The 16,274-nt window shown below is 39.4% G+C and overlaps 1 protein-coding gene across 1 annotated transcript; it reads right to left on the bottom strand.

Moving 5' to 3' along the window:
* Positions 1–3,176: 3,176 nt before the first annotated feature.
* On the bottom strand, positions 3,177–4,584 carry LOC122967504 (phosphoinositide-interacting protein-like). The gene has a single exon (XM_044332186.1). It carries the CDS (start codon positions 4,418–4,420, stop codon positions 4,013–4,015), a length of 408 nt encoding a protein of 135 aa, XP_044188121.1. The 5' UTR covers positions 4,421–4,584; the 3' UTR covers positions 3,177–4,012.
* Between the last annotated feature and the right edge of the window lie 11,690 nt (positions 4,585–16,274).

Here is a 16,274-nt window from a genome sequence, read left to right as displayed (position 1 = left end):
TGCATACAGTTACAAAAGTCTGGAGACCAGTATCAGGTCTCAGGTCTTCGTAGAGGAGTTGGGGATCCAGCTACTGCTCTGCATATGAATTCTGAACAGAAAAAGTGCGTTTGCATCCATTTGTTTTGGCTCAGAAAGCTGCAGACAGTCATAAGAGTCAGTATTGTTAATGATATTTACCAGAGCAGAGGATTATTTTTATATTAAAGGTGCTCATTCATGGCATCAGGTGTCTTGTTTTCCTTCTATCTCCTCTTTCTTCTTCTCCACAGCTACACAGTCCAGGCTGTCGTCGTACCCTTCATTATGGTAGGTTGTAGCTTTGCCCCATGTCACCCTGCTGGCTTTGCGTGGAGGTGACCCCACCTGACCGCAGTCAGACTCATCCACGACACATTTCAGGCGTCCTTCTCCTTTCAGCGTCTGGCTTAACCTTTCCGATAGTTTCCTTGCCAGCAGCACGATACTGCTCTTCTTCTTCAAGCCGTCGTCCTCCGACACCTGGACGTTCCCGACGTACCACATGAGCCAGAAGACCAGGCTGATGAAAATGACCAGAGAGCCCGTGTAGATCAAGAAGTCGCCGTAAAAGCGGCCGTCGATGCGCAGGTTGGCGAATATCCCGATGAAAAGGAGGATCAGACCGATGACATCGAAAACGATGGCTATGAAAAACAAAGGAAGGCAACCTCCGATACACTTTCTCACGTCCATCGTGGCAACATAACAGCTGCTTCAGGCTTGTATAACGGGAGGATGCTGCATCCTGTATACCTGAGCTGAGGCAGCGCACCTGTAGGGAAACGCCCCACCTTAAAACTGAAGATAAACAAGTCGTTTCCACAGGCTTAAACACACACACACACACACACACACACACACACACACACACACACACACACACACACACTAGTCCTACAGCCACTGTTTCCTTATTGTGTTGATACTGAACAAGTCAAATAAATGTTCTCTGGTGCACATGATGCAAATGACGCAGGACAGACTGGAGCTTTTAACATATTATTTGACTGTCAAATTGATGTTCACGTAGGCCTACATATAATTATGCATCAGCACAAACCCTGTCTCCTACACGTATTTCAACTTAATTACTAAGAGACATGGTTTATCACTAAATATCTGTAGAAAACTGTATTATAAACCAGCTTTTATTTGATTGTTTTATTTGAACCATCTACTATTGGAGCTTAACCCTTTCAGATTTGAATTTTCCACTCATAATAAACACTTTTTTCATTTTATTCTCACTTTTCTGTCATATAAATGAAGCAAAATCAACATTTTTTTTGTAAAATTTCTTCATCATATTTTTTCATGTCCACTATTTGTTGACTGAGACAGTGTAAAATGCATTCAACATTATAATTATATGTGTTAATTATACACACTGGTAGGTCTGCAGTGTGTTGTATTTTAACACTTTTTAAAAATTTTAAGATAAAGCTATTTAAGGGAGTCCTGTTAGCAGTTTTGTCTGTATATTTGTATTTCAGAGTTTTTGTAGGGCTGCAGTTAAAGTTTACTTTTTCTTCATCTCTCGATTATTTTCTTGATCAATGAAGTTTGGTCCATAAAAGTATAAAATTCTCCTAGCTAACACATTTCAGATGTCTTGTTTTTGACAGATCACCAGTCGATAGTCAACATCATTTGAAAGGAAGATAAATAAAACTAGAGCTGGAATCAAAGAATATTTTGTATTTTTACTTAAAAAGACGACTTTATTGAATAATCCTCTCAGCTCAAGCTGTTCGAACTTACAACTTTTAAGGCCAGTTATGTTTTTAAGCAGACTTAAACCCTCAAAGCACATCTGTCGGTCATGTCAGCTAAAAGGTCAAACATCTCAGTCATACTAACACGGGTTTAGAGGTTGAGTGATTTCATCTAGAGGCATCTCACATGTTGTCTACATGGTTGTAATATAATAACCAATCATCTCTGTTGCTGCCTCCCATAAAAGTGAAGTATAATGGAATTAATGTGAATTAACTGAATCAATAAAAAGTGAAAAAAAAAGAGAAAAAGACTGACATAATAACTCCGGAAACTATCACATTATTGTTGCAAATAGACATCTTTGAAATCACTTTGTCCATTGAGATTAAATTTAGAAAAAAATCCTGTTTTCTTCACATTGTAGAAATCTGCATATGGAATTTTCAACATAAGTTAAGTATGATGATTTTACACCTAAGCTCAAGAAAGTGAGGTCTGCATTTATATAAATTAACTGTTAAATGTTGAGAAAGTTTCTTTCCTGTTTTGTCTCTCTGCCACGCCGCTCTTATGTCATAATATATTAAAAGTTTGCAACAAACAGCTGCTTGCTGCGGCTTGTGAAACCAAAACGATGAGCTAAATGAGGTAAAATCCTCTGTAGAGCTGAAGGGGAAGTACAGTCAGGTGATAATTCTCTGTTGGTTCCTTGCTAGAGTGAACTTTTCACATACAGTACCAGTCAAAAGTTTGGACACACTTCCCCATTCAAGCTTTTAAATGGAACCGCATATCTTGTGATGCATCGTCAATATAAAAATATTGATTATAGCTATTTTCAATACAATCTACTTAGTTACTAAGTCAAATTTTAAATCAATGCATTTTCACTGGCTCAGACCATTAAATATGTAGTGATGCTTGGCCTGAAGAGGTTAAGTAAAATTTCCTGTCACATAATATTTAAATCCTATGAAAATGTGCTTTCAGGTCACATTAGTCTTTTGATGTAGCAGAGTATTCAGATTCAAAGTCTCCTTCCCAGTTTTTTTCCCCCTCCACAATAAAGAGTTCAAATGGATGCAACTAGACACAGTAAACTGGGAACTGACAATTATAAGCTCCCACAACCTTTAATTATTCATGAATTGGCATATACTGTACCACAAAGCATTAGGAAATCCCCCTTGTCCACTTTTCCCTCATAAATATTCATAAGGACAGTTTGCTCTCTATATCCTCTTTCGCTAAATTGTGCATGAACGTGTGAATAATTGCATTTTACACATCACATTGTTGTCCTTGTGCTCTCACCTTCTTTTAGGCAACCGTGGTTATTAATGCAAATGTAGTCATGCACACTTGAGACTGAAACTGAGATAAGGGCTTGAAGGATATGGGGTGGAGATTTTTCCTATATTTTTTTCTCATTGTTGACAAATCTCATGTGCGGAGCCGAACCAACGATGAATTGATCTACTTACAAGTATTGTGTGTGTATCCAAAGCCTGATATATCTTATCCCTCTGTGCCGTAGACCTCTATTGTTGTCCAAAAACGATTTAAAAACACGTCATTGTGCCAAACTGTTGCACTGGGTGACGTATTCCCTCGCCATGAAGAGTTTGTTATGTGCTATAAACACATTTTCAGTCTGTGGAGAGTAGTTCTTTGACTCAACTTTGTACTGAAGTTCTTTGCAAAAGTAGTACAAATTCAAGAAGTTGTGATATGTAGAACAACAAGCTAGCGAAGCATTGTAAACAGAACAGTGTTCCCGCACATGCTCAGTAGTATCCGTCTTTTATAGAACTACTCTCTGGAGACTGAAAATGTGATCGATGTTATTAGTCTTCGGAGCCTTTTCTTAACAAACTAACACGATCGATCACTTATTCTCATTAATGTGTTTTTAATGGACAACAACTCTGCTCTATTGCACAGATGAATACAATATAATAATCAATATAATATAATATATCAAGCTTTAGATACACACAATACTTGTCAGCAGATCAATTTACTGACGGTTTTGGTCTTCTCCTGGGATGTGTTGACAAAAAGAAAAATATAGAAATTCACCAGCCATATCCTTTAATGTTGTCAATCCTGGCAGATCAGAGAAATAAACATAAATGTCACCACACAGTCTTTTAATAAATATCTCCCAAAGTGACTCCAATGCTGAAAAATACTGCATTCAATCCAGCGTGCTCTTAGTTAAAGTGAATCACTTCCAAACATGAAGTTTCATGCCAACACCTTCCCGTTATCACAGATTGAACATCGGAGGCCTGTAGTAACTGAGGGGCTTCTTCATGGTGGACTGCTTCCTGTTCTCCCTAGTAATGGGTATCAGGACCACGCCCACCACAAAAACCATCAGCCCGATGGACAGCAGGGCCGGTCCCAGCAAGTTGGTGACCTTCCTGCAGTGGCCGGCGAAGTACAAGCCGCTGATGATGATGCCGCACGCCAGGAAGCTTCCCCCGGTTGACATGAGGTGAATGGGGAACCAGTAGACCTCACATTTGCTGCGAGGGGGCTCGTTGGTCCAGAGGGACTCGCTGCGTGACAGGCTGAACACGGTGCTCTCCGTGCGGCTCGGGGGCGTCAGCTGGTCCCGTGACTGGGAGAGGGTGCACTCTTCCAGGGCAATGTTCTCTGGATTGCCTGGCATGGCTTCCTGGATGACTCTGGTGGAGGAAAGTGGAATAAAAATTAACTTCTGAGGGAAGGTATGCCTCTCTGAAGTCTGTTTCTAATTCAGGAAATGTATGACTGATGGATAATAAAATAAAAACTTTTGTTTTTATAACTAACATGATGTATAGCATGATATATAGTGAGAAATACTGTCTTATAGGTCATAAAAAATGCTGATAACAGTGATCAAGAAGCCACTGTTTCACATTTTAACCATACAGATACTAACATGACATAATTATTTTAAAATCAATACTCATTAATTGTTAAAATGTTGACCTTTCTCCATCACTGCCTTATAGAAAAGCACATTTTATATCTTATAAAGTCATGGCTGCCTGTATTTGTTTTCCTGAATCACAGAACTCTAATATAAATTGCTGCTTTTTCCACAAATTTGCTAAATCTGTAAATCTTTAACTATTAAAAAAAGTAGACGGACACCTACCTTTAAAATCTGGATCGAGTTTCTTTGTGTTTTTGAAGAATCAACAACAAGTTTAAACCTCTTAACCATCAGAAAACATCCACAAGGAATCTGAAGGAGAAGATGACAAAGATTTCGGCCCAACGTCTGCCCAGAGAAACCAGTACAACGCAGCTCTACGACCATCTGCCCTCCCTCCTACGCTTATCTCCACCTCCTCAAGAGAATCCTGTTGACCACCATCCCCTTATAAATCATATACCAATCGCAGGCGGCGGTCAGCACTGATGTTGCATCCAGGGCGAGGAGCTTGCCTTCCGGTCCCCAGAGGATATCCATAGAGCTCAGACTCTAAAAAACCACTCAGGCTGACGTCTCCATTTCTGTTGTACAAGCTTTCAAAAAAAAAAAAAAAAAACTTCCACAAACAGCTCGGGTGTTGCCCTTTTGTTGAAAATACGCCTGATATTTCCCAAGGACTGGACTGGACAATGAAAGGAAAATATCCGCCTCAATTGGCTGGTACTCTTTCCACACAAAGAGAAGCCGGGCAGGGCAGCGGCTAGGAAATGGCTCTCTGTTATAGCCAGATTGATGTAGCAAAGCAATCACCCATACAGAGACTTTCCAATACAGCCTGATATGTTGGCACAGTATTGATCCCAAAGTAGCCTGGAGCAATTATCTGCAAGTTGTAGTTTTGTTCGCTGAACATGAGATCAATGAAATCTGTGTAGCATAATTAACCCTCAGAAAATGGAGGAAATTGTATAGAATTTTTTGGTCAAATTTAGGATTTTGGCCGTTATTCACCTAAAATATCCTGCCTCAGGATGCACAGCTGGGATACAAGAGGGATGTTGCTGCAATATGACACCCCTGCTTCCATTAAACAGGCCCCCTGATGTTGCATTTGTGTCTCTTTGTTTCTTTGTGTGCTCTTTTGGAAAGACACAAGTGTCAGTATGCGGCCATTGATCTGAACACGATCCCCACACTTTAATACAATTACACACAACAGAGAGCTATGGAAACGGCTCTTCACGACCGCTACTTAGCAAACACTGAAACTCTGCCTGATCCTATTAGATCACTGCTGTCATCTGTTTAAAATGCACCATTGTACCATCATGTGGTGCAACACTGATATGATGAAACCTGTCGATGCCTGCAATGACTCACATTATCCAACAGAGGGCAGTACTGGCATGTGTCTTGGTGTGTGTGTGTGTGTGTGTGTGTGTGTGTGTGTGTGTGTGTGTGTGTGTGTCTGTGTGTGTGTGTGTGGAGTGGGTGGGTGGGGGGGACGACATCCAGTTTAGCTGTATCATTAACTTGTAGTGAAATATTTCATCCCAGAATTAGTTAATCCATCAGCTAATTCAGCATTTTTGTAATGACAATAGGTCCATATGGATTAAAGTACTTTATTTTGCAGCCACGTGTGAGAAATTAATTATCCATTTCATGTAATGTGCTACAGTATATTGTCATTATGATGTGCCTAATTCTCTTTAATGGTCCATTTAAAGTGAGTTGGATCCCATTCACTTGATCATGATAGTCATCTGAGGGTTTTTTTTTTTTTTTTTTCCACAGCTGAATAAACCTGCTGAAGAATGAGGTGGAGCTGCAGACCTTCATATGACTGTTTGATCAAGATCAGACAGAAGATATTTGGTGCACCATTTTTACCATCATATGAAAGGAAAATATTTTTATTTAACACATTTAAGGGTGTTCATAATGTGCAGAATGCCTCAAAAACCATCTAGAAAACTAACATTTTGGTACATTTCAGACTCTATACCACATTTTTGAACCACAAATCTATTTTTTCATTCATAAATACCTCATTAGTCATCAATAAATGGGTGATTAGTCCTTAATTAAGCTTTCAGAGAGCTGAGAGAGTGTATTATTTATTTTTTATGGTGAAACAACATTCATAATAATGCTGTATCATCGTCCTTTGTTACATAAAACAGCCATAATGATTTCAATGAATGTTATTGAATGTGAAGAATGCAACCACACTTCTGCAGGATGATTTCTTTGAATTTTTTAATAAACACTTTGGAAAAAGTCATAAAATTTCAGGCTAAAAGAGTCATGTTTATGCTGCTTTTACTGCTCTCAAATGTAAAAACAGGTCAAATTTGACCAGACCAGTATGTAAGGGTTAGATGTGGTGATATACTGTAAATTAGGGCTGAAACAATTTGGCAATTAATTAAATATATGATCATCAGAAACTGAATTTTAAGTCAATTTTTAAGCAAAAGCTTCAGCAGAAGTTCCAGCATCTCAATTTTGAGGATTTTAATGCTTTTCTGTGTCTTACATGATGATAAACTGAATATTTTTATGTTTTGGACTTCTTATTGGACAAAATAAGCAATTTGAAGACATCTATTTGGCTTGAGGGAAACTGTTACTTACAGTTTTCACTGTAATCTAAAATTTATAGATGAATAAATGATTAATAAGTTGACAGATGTACAGATTAATAACAACGGAAATAACAGTTTCGATCAAACTCACCTTTCATTGTTTCATTTTTGTTTAGACCAAACAATCAATTACTTGAGAAGTCAATTTGATGCTGCCCTAATTTGAAGACTGATACTGATACAATTTTTCATTGTTCATATTTCATGCTCATAGTCTGCAACTCAAAATTTGACCATGTGACACAAACACAACGACTCTCCATTGAAACAGACTGATGAAATTCAATTAAATGGTTTAGTCGCTGTGTAACCACACCTGTGAGGAAAAATCAAACATACTACAGGCCTTTAAGAGGAGAGTTAAACCTGCAGTGTGGAAATTTTGTCTCCCCCTAGTGGCAGTGAGAGTAAATAGTGGTTACCTGGATATAAATCCAGTTCTATGAGTACATGCATGAACTGGTCCCCGTCGATACTGCTGTGGCTGTAAAACGGTGGATACGTTGTTTTGAGCATCACAACGCCTGCCAAATGACTCGTTTGACTATCAGAATTTGATCCATTCGGTCCTTTAACATTTGGAAAGTCTAGAAGAGCTGCATGATTAAATTATTTTATCCCTCAAGTTAGCAGAAGGCTAAACTGGAAGCTTAGCTTGGCTGCTGGAAGTCAGTGGTGCACATGCTGTATGGGTGCACTTCAGCTCTGGCAAACCAATCATTGCTGGTTGATCTAAAATGCATCACTACCAGAGCGGGAATGTCTCCACAGACACCAGATTAAAGACCAGATTTACCTGGCAGTGACAGGCTTAATCAGTGTTGTGTGGAATCGCCTGGCGAGTGCTTGAATATAAAGGACGTTCATTTATACATAAAAGTCACTCCAGCTTTAAGTGTCTGATAACACTATTAAACGTGTCAAAAGTGATTGTGAAATGTCAATTGAAATGAGATCTTTCCCAGATTTATGTAGCTGTGGTCAAAGAGAAACCTCTCCCGTATCGCAGGTGGATTATGTGACTTGTTGATGTTCAAAATAAAAGTTCAACGTTGAGCCAATATATTGGTAAAGCAACGCACAGGTATCAGCTTAATCCTGTTTGATAATACAAACACAGAGGGTTGCCGGGGATTAGAGCTAATAAGCCTCATCTTGAGTCAGCACGCTGAGTTTGTTGGTTTGGAAGGGGTTTTAGGGCTGGGATTCAAATGAACTGTGGACTTTGAGGTGCAGCACACACACGCCCTCCAGTTAAAGCCACCAGAACTAAGATGCTCTAACAACTCCAGCCCTTGCGGTTTTTTTTTTTCAACGCTGTGGATTAAACAGAAATACTTTTTGGCCAAATGAAGCCTCGCACAGAGCCTTATTAACTCCTGAGCAAATATCAATAAAACCTGTGCATCTGCAGATATTCATTCATCTGCAGACAATTCACATTTCAGGAGATATACACCAGTGACTTATTAACACATGGAGTCCTTTTTTCTGTACAGGTGACCCTGGAAAACTAATTAATCTGCTTTGCATATTTACAGCTTTTTTTCGTTGTGTAATCCCAGGGGAGGAGGCATGCAGCCGACTGTAATATGAAGGTTCTTTCACCTACAGAGAGGTTTCTGATGTTAATATTTTACTTTTAGCCATCCAACCATCCCTAAAAGGAAAACACTGACCACTGATACTTAAACTCTGCTCGATGTTAGCACCGATCATTGCATCCGATTTGTCCTGAAATGCTAGCATTAACAGGATTTACTATGTTCTTTAATCACTTTATTTGATTTGATAATCACTATATAAGAGGAACATCTGTAGATACTGTAGATATCAGGGATGTGCAGAGGGCCCAGTATTTGTATTTGTGTCTGTATTTGTTGAGGCAGCAAAATTATTTGTATTTATATTCGAATAAAAGTGGAAAGAGGTTTAAAAATCCTGTTTTTGTTGTTATCACACTTATAATTTTAGAAAATTGAAGATGAAAATTAAAGTGATGTCCAAATTAAGAAATATGCGTCATGTAGCAGGTGGATGTGACTCCCCTTGTTGAGACCATACACTGTATAGAAATATGGACGTAGTTACCGTGACGTCACCCGTTGGTTTCTGAAGAGCTCAAAGCGAGCCGTGCTGGCCGTCACCATCTTGGCAATACGTGACGCTGCCCTAACTCCCAGCCAATCAAAAATGGGCAAAGAGACCTGCTTTTGGAGCCTCAAGTGGTCATTCAAGGAACTGCAGTTTTTGGCACTTCCACATTGGCTTCATTTTACAGCCCCGGAGGTTGCTGCTTGGTTGAGACCTGCTGATAGACGTAACAGCAGAGCAGAAGAGAGACACTGAGATAGTGACTATAACTGACCTGTGCGCTGGTATTTGACATGTTTTTTTTTTCCTTCCCAAAAACAAATAATTTTTTTAATTATTTGTATGGCACACCCCTGGTAGATGTACTGTACTGGTGTTTGTCTGTCCCAGCAGGTCTCCACCATGTAACACTTACAGATGGGAAACTTCAGGTGCGTTTAGATCACAATCATGTAAGTTTATTGCATGTCACACTGTATGAGACGCCTACAATAAAATCTCGGTCACAATATCAATTTGAGGCTGTCAGATTGTTGACAAGGGGTGGCTGGTAAACCAGGGCTAGACCCCGAATGCACGACTCGAACAACAGTTCCAAAAATCAAAGTCTTTTAATAGCAGGTTTGGTACACGGAGAGCAGTCAGAGAAGGCAACAAGACCAAAAGGGCTAGACAGAAGAAGAGTCAAAAAACACTAGAGACTATAACAAAGAAGATAATGCTGGAACGCTTGCGACAAAGGGCTAAGAGGCTGACGAGGACAGGAGCGGGAAACACACAAGGGCAGGATGTGGATCTGAAACGAGAGGAGAGTTAGAAACCAAAATAAAACAGGAAACGCAGGACTAAATGAGAGAGAAAAAACAAAACGTAACCTAAAGACAGGTTGATTCATGACAATTGTTTGCTGAATGTGTGGTGGATTGTAGCGCCACGATGTGAAAAGAAAGAGACGCGTCATCAAGCTCGTCATCCGTCTGCAGCTCTGATGTTGTGAAAAAGCAGCAAAGTCACCTCCATCGTGTGTGCCATGAACGTATTGAGCAGAACGAGTGTTTTCCATCAAAATTTTATTCAAAAAACTACACTTACATAACGTCACAACAGCCAGTGTACTCTCTGTCATCTCATGTCTCGTAGCAGCAGTTACATTGTGAAAAATTTTGGCTCCAAATCATCCGTCGGTGGACGACGCTCACAGCAAGATCTAGGACACTGTTTTTGGAATTTCATCATGATTTTCTCACGATTGTCGACTTTCATCTCAGACAGGCCACAAAATAGCCCAAAACTGCACAGTGTGAAGACTAAGAGTAGCATTATCTGAAAAAACAATGCAGCCTGTTGTTTTATTTCCTACTGAGTTCATTTCTGTGAGTGAGATCCGTCTGCTGAAGAGGGACTGAAGAGGCCTCAGGCTGGAAAAAAAACAAAACACATCCTGTCTTAACTTTCGCCTCAGTGCAGCACAAGATAATCCAACAATGGACAAAATCTGCCAATAAATTTCCTTTTCAGAGTCTCGACAACATCATCAATCAACTTTCCATCAAGCACATTCACATCCAGACAGCAGCTCTGTGTTGCCCCCAAAACTTGAACTATCAATCTTTGGTTTTTGTTTGTATCACATGTGCATCATTAATAAAGTTCTGGAAAGATCTTTGTTTCAAACTGCAGCTTTAATGAGCTCAGCGCTAAAGCTAGCTCGCTAGTGAGGTCGACTTTATGCTAACAGGCACACACAAGATATTAAATTAATTGATTGTTTTCTGATTAACTAATTCTGTTGCAGGATATTCCACCTGTTAAAAGAATTTCTTCCTAATAACCTTTAAATAATGGAGACTGGATCCGAAGTTTAAGTTGTTACTTAAGTCAGAGCCTTCATAATTGGTTTATATACCTTACAAATGGGCGTCTCATCTTTTTCCTAATGTTTACAGACACATTCCACAGATAATGTCATGACACTTTCTCAGTTCTCCAATTGGTGGCCAGCTGTAGGTCCCTAGATCAAGATGACACCCTTCTGACCTTTCTTCTCTCCTAACTTCCTCTAATGTATGTAGTACTGGCCTCCCGTTTGCTGTTTCTGCAACTTTGCAGAGCAAAAACAGGAAACATTCACCATGACATGCAAAAACAAGAGCATGCACATAGTAAGGTTTTAAGACATCTAATCACAGTATAATTCTAATTTTTTATAGCACCACCTAGCTCTTTTAGCATTTCATAACTTGCGGCAAAAGTGGGTCAGAATATAATATGATATTGTGACTGTAAATCGATCGATCTGTAACGATCACAAACAACAGTGGGGATGAAGGACGTCTTTGTCTCATATATGCTGTTGCAGAAAGCAGCCATCGCAGACTAATAAAGAACTTGTAGCATGTAAGTTTAAATTTGAATAACAGACATATATTTCCTTCCACACACATTGGCACACTGTCTAATAATAAACTAATTAGTATTATAGTATTAAACGGTGTGTAAGAGGGAAAGACATCAGTTAGGCCATTATTATTTTTTCTCTTTCTGCTAATAGATTTAAATGAACATTGACCCATTTAAGAGCCTGATAAAAGGAGAGTGTAGTGTAGTGTAATAGCAACACTAATGCAGCTCGCTCACATTAACCAGCTTTGATAAATGATATCATGTTGATCAGAATATGTTGTTCTGAACATATCTAGGTCATTGATTCGCCGGATGAGGGAATTCTTTCTCCAGATGCATCAGATGTGTGTTCAAGTGGTTCGGTGGGGGGGTTGCTTTGATGATCACAACATCCGTATGTATTAATATACATTTCCATCTACTTTATTCAGCTCACTGGAATAACAGCGTGCGGTTCGAGGAAAGCTACCCGCGGTCCCTGCCGACGATGATGGTCCTTGGGCCTTCGTGACGGCGGAGGCCGCACGGTTCCTCCCCTGCTGTGGCATGTCAAAGCAGGCAGGAAGGCAGGCAGCGCTAATAGATGCTGTGGGAAAAGGAAAAGATGTGGATTGTATAAACAGATCAATAGCTCAGCCACATCTCGTTTCTGACAGATTTGTCTTTCCAGTCTGATAATTGGGCAAGAACAAAGTGCTCCACACTCCTGTTGATCTGATGGTTCAAGGTCTCCTGGTGATCTGGACTCACTGCTGGGGTTTTTATTTTTTATTTATTTATCAAGGTGGGGATGTTGAAAGGTGCTGGTAGACTGAAACTGGCCGGCGGACACACAGGTTGATTGATAAGATTTTTGCTTATATGCCCTGACTATTATGATACTTTATACTTATATCAATAAATCTGAAAACACAAATGTAGATACATTCAGTGACAGAGAGGACACACACTCGCCCAGTTTTCCCAAATTAAAAGAAAATCTTGATATTTTTTATTCCCATAATTGTGGCCATTTGGAGCAGAGATTTGGGAAATAGGGACAAGATGCATCAGGGAAAGCTCTGCCTCCGTTCTCCATCTTTCCTCTTCCATTTGATGTGGCTCCTCATATTCTGGTTTGCATAAATACAGTCAGCCATCAAAGTGAAATGACTCATGATCATGATCATAATAGTCCACTGGACTGACACACTTTCTCTTCAATCTATGGTATCTAAAATGGGGATTCTTGGAGACAATAATGTAAATGAACCTTCTCTCATTTGCTGCTACTTCTCCAGTATGTATACAAGCTAAATGAACAGCCTCAAACATGTCAACAAACTGGCATGTGAAGTAGGTCCTTATGCAGTTGTAAGTGGAAACAGGTGCACTTCTCCCACCCTGAACTTCAGTTCAGTGCTCTCCTCTTAAACCCCCACTCCTAAATAAACAAACAAACAAATAAAACCCCTGCAATGTTTGCATTTCCCCAACAACAAAGTCAAGGGAATGGCGACACTTCTGAGGTCAAAAAAACAGCAAAATAATCATATCTGCTGATGTGTTTGGGCAGGAAGTCTTCATCAGAGCATGTATGACAGCTCTCTCTCTTTAAAAGGACACATAATCACCAATTAACAGAGAATATTTGCGTCAGTAAGCCTGTGAGATGATCCTCCACTTCCCCCCCACATGAAATACACAGTAAGCAACAATAATCCAAGGTGCAAATGTTGTGTGATTTATGTTAAATGGAAAATTTATTTGGAAAGCTTTGGGGAGGCTCACACTTCTTGTCCTGATGTTCTTGTTTTGAGTTCTGTTAGTAAGAAAATGTCACAAATATGAGACCCAGGTTCGAAAAATATCAAAATCTTCCTTTAATTTGTGGTGTGCGGCTGTAGTATGGCAAATAGATTTCTTTCTAAATTAAAAGATGGCCTAATTAAAAAGGCAAAATCTTATTTTCTATTTCTTACTTTTAAGCATTTTTTCCTGAAGCCAGCGTATTTTTTGAGTGTGATGCATATTCAGCGTTTTATTCTGGTCGCAGAGAGTCGAAAAATGTTCAACTTTGGGTAAAACGCTGAGCTCGTTACTGTCACTTTTTACTCAGCCGTCCAATCACGGTGGAGGAGGGGCGGGACAAATACCACAAAGACCCACCGTCACTTCCTACATGTGCTGAACAACAACAATGGAGGAGAAATTAACTGGTCTGCTGGTCTCTGAGTATCCACGTCTGTACTAGATGTTTCCTCACCCACTCCAATTAATTTAATTACATAATTTTGGGTGCAAACTTTAAAACTATGATGCTATAATGCCCACTGTAGCTTCCATATGACTCTAAACAAAGTGCATGAACATTTTTTTGTTATCTGTACTCTGGACTGTGTTTTTCAAACCCCTGAGAGAACGAAGAGAGACATGAATTACAATAGAAAGAGAGAAAAGGAAGCCGCAAAGAACATCTTTGAATTCAGCCGGAGGAACAGGTTTGACGAGCGACAGGCAGACATTTCAAATAGCCTCTTAAAAGGTAAAAGCGAGGTACGTGACCCGGAGGTGTCAGCTCACTTCCAGGACTGTCACCGCCAGTCTGTATGAACACGTCGCTTTAGCTGAGAAATCAGTCAGAATTAACAGGACGCTGGCACTAGCCTGTCTCAGCGGGTGAACCACACCGGGCTGGGAGAAGACACTCAAAGGGCGATTTTCACACTTAATGACTTGACGATTTCTCTAAAATGTTATCTAATAATGAGTCTGCGGTGAGTCATGTATTTGTACCTTTTTTAATCACCTAGAAACACTGAATAGAAGCAGCCTTTGGGCCAAAAACACAGCAGAGAGGAAACTTCAGTCCAGGCGCATGACGTTTAAGACGCTGCATTTTTATGAGTTTATGAGAATTTGTTTATTGAGAGTTTGCAGTATATTTCTACTGTTCATTATATTAGTCATATTTTTTAAATAAACATAAACATTTTTGTGTTTGATGTCGGCCAGATTGATTTGCAGCCAACAGATCACTGGATGATAAAACTCTCTTTCTAAAAAAAATAACAGCTTCAATTCAGGCTTCAGCTCCATACAACTTTCATCAAAGAGCATCAGAGGTGTTTTATGTATGGAATACCAGAACCTAACATATCGGTGCCAAAAAAAAAGCCTTGTTCTATGCATTTATATTCCTGGCTAGAAATATATAAAAGACAGTGTAAAGTATGGTGTACTTCAGGTCAATAACCCTTTATTATAGCCTATATGAAAGTGTTTCTGTGGTCCTTCTGTTAATATATTCAGCCTGCAAAGCGTTTAAGAGGATACAAGTATGGTGTAAAGTTGTTTTCAACATGCATACTGCAAGATATATAAGAGTCTCACTTAATGCACAGGCATTTTCTGCATAGTTCATGTAATTTTAGAGAAAAAAGAGCCCCTGAAGAGCAGATTTTTATCTTTCGGTGCACAAGCAGCCACCTATAAAAGTGCATTATGTCACCCTCAGTCAGTTTCTGCAGGCCAAGAGTCCTTAGCTCCCCCTGGAAGCTCTGTCAATAATGTTTAAACATGATTGATGGACATGTTCAGGGTGGTTTTTATGCGTCGTGGGCTGCTAGGCTCCTGTTTTGTGCAGCTATGTGTAATTATTGTGTGTGGATTCTCTGTCAGATCAACAGTTCTCGTCATCTGGTCTGTGCATCGTTGCTACTGGAGCTCATCTCCCGACCGTGTGTTCAGTTCAGTAGCATCTCTCATCATTTCTGCCAAATCAGAGTATCTCCTCCGTCTGTCAGACTTAACTGTGGTTCCTTATCACACACCTGTGAAGAAGGTCTCTTTCTTTTTTTTTTTTACTTTCGACTGCGACTCTCAGTTCTTTTAAATCGCAGCTGAAGACTTTTCCACATTAAACCACATTAAGGGTTAATATTTTTACACTGCACTGTTACTTTTATTCGCTTGTCTTATTCCCTTTTTAGCTTCTTTTTTATTTCCAAATCTAATGTCTTTTTACTTGTGTTGCTTTTATTTTCTGTTTTAATGCCTTTTATGCTCTATGTAAAGCACTTTGAACTGCCTTGTTGTTGAAATGTGCTACACAAATAAAATCAAGATTTGGGAAGATAATGCATGTAAAAAAAAAAACAACAACCCTACAGCGATTTTCTAGGCTATGACTATTTATTTATTTTTTTAAATTCCTAAAATTTCTCACTAACTGATGAGTTTATATTTTTTATATTTTTCTTTGTTAGAGACGATGTAACCTCTCTCTCTCTCTCTCTCTCTCTCTCTCTCTCTCTCTCTCTCTCTCCCCCCCCCCCCTCCTGTGGTTCAGATTGTTTTTTGACTGATGTATTGACCTCAAAACATTGATCTGCCCATGGAATAAGCTTACCTTTGAACTTTAATTAAATGCTGTGTTTAATTAACGTGCAACAATAGACCCCCCCACCCCC

The sequence above is a fragment of the Thunnus albacares genome, chromosome 17 (assembly GCF_914725855.1).
Source record: "Thunnus albacares chromosome 17, fThuAlb1.1, whole genome shotgun sequence".
Lineage (NCBI taxonomy): Eukaryota > Metazoa > Chordata > Actinopteri > Scombriformes > Scombridae > Thunnus > Thunnus albacares.
The sequence above is the reverse complement of the archived record's forward strand: the minus strand, read 5'-3'. Positions and strand labels throughout refer to the sequence as shown.

What these genes read in the sequence shown, in the direction of transcription:
- LOC122967504 (XM_044332186.1), bottom strand. Translation starts at nt 4,420, where the DNA reads ATGCCAGGCAATCCAGAGAACATTGCCCTGGAAGAGTGCACCCTCTCC.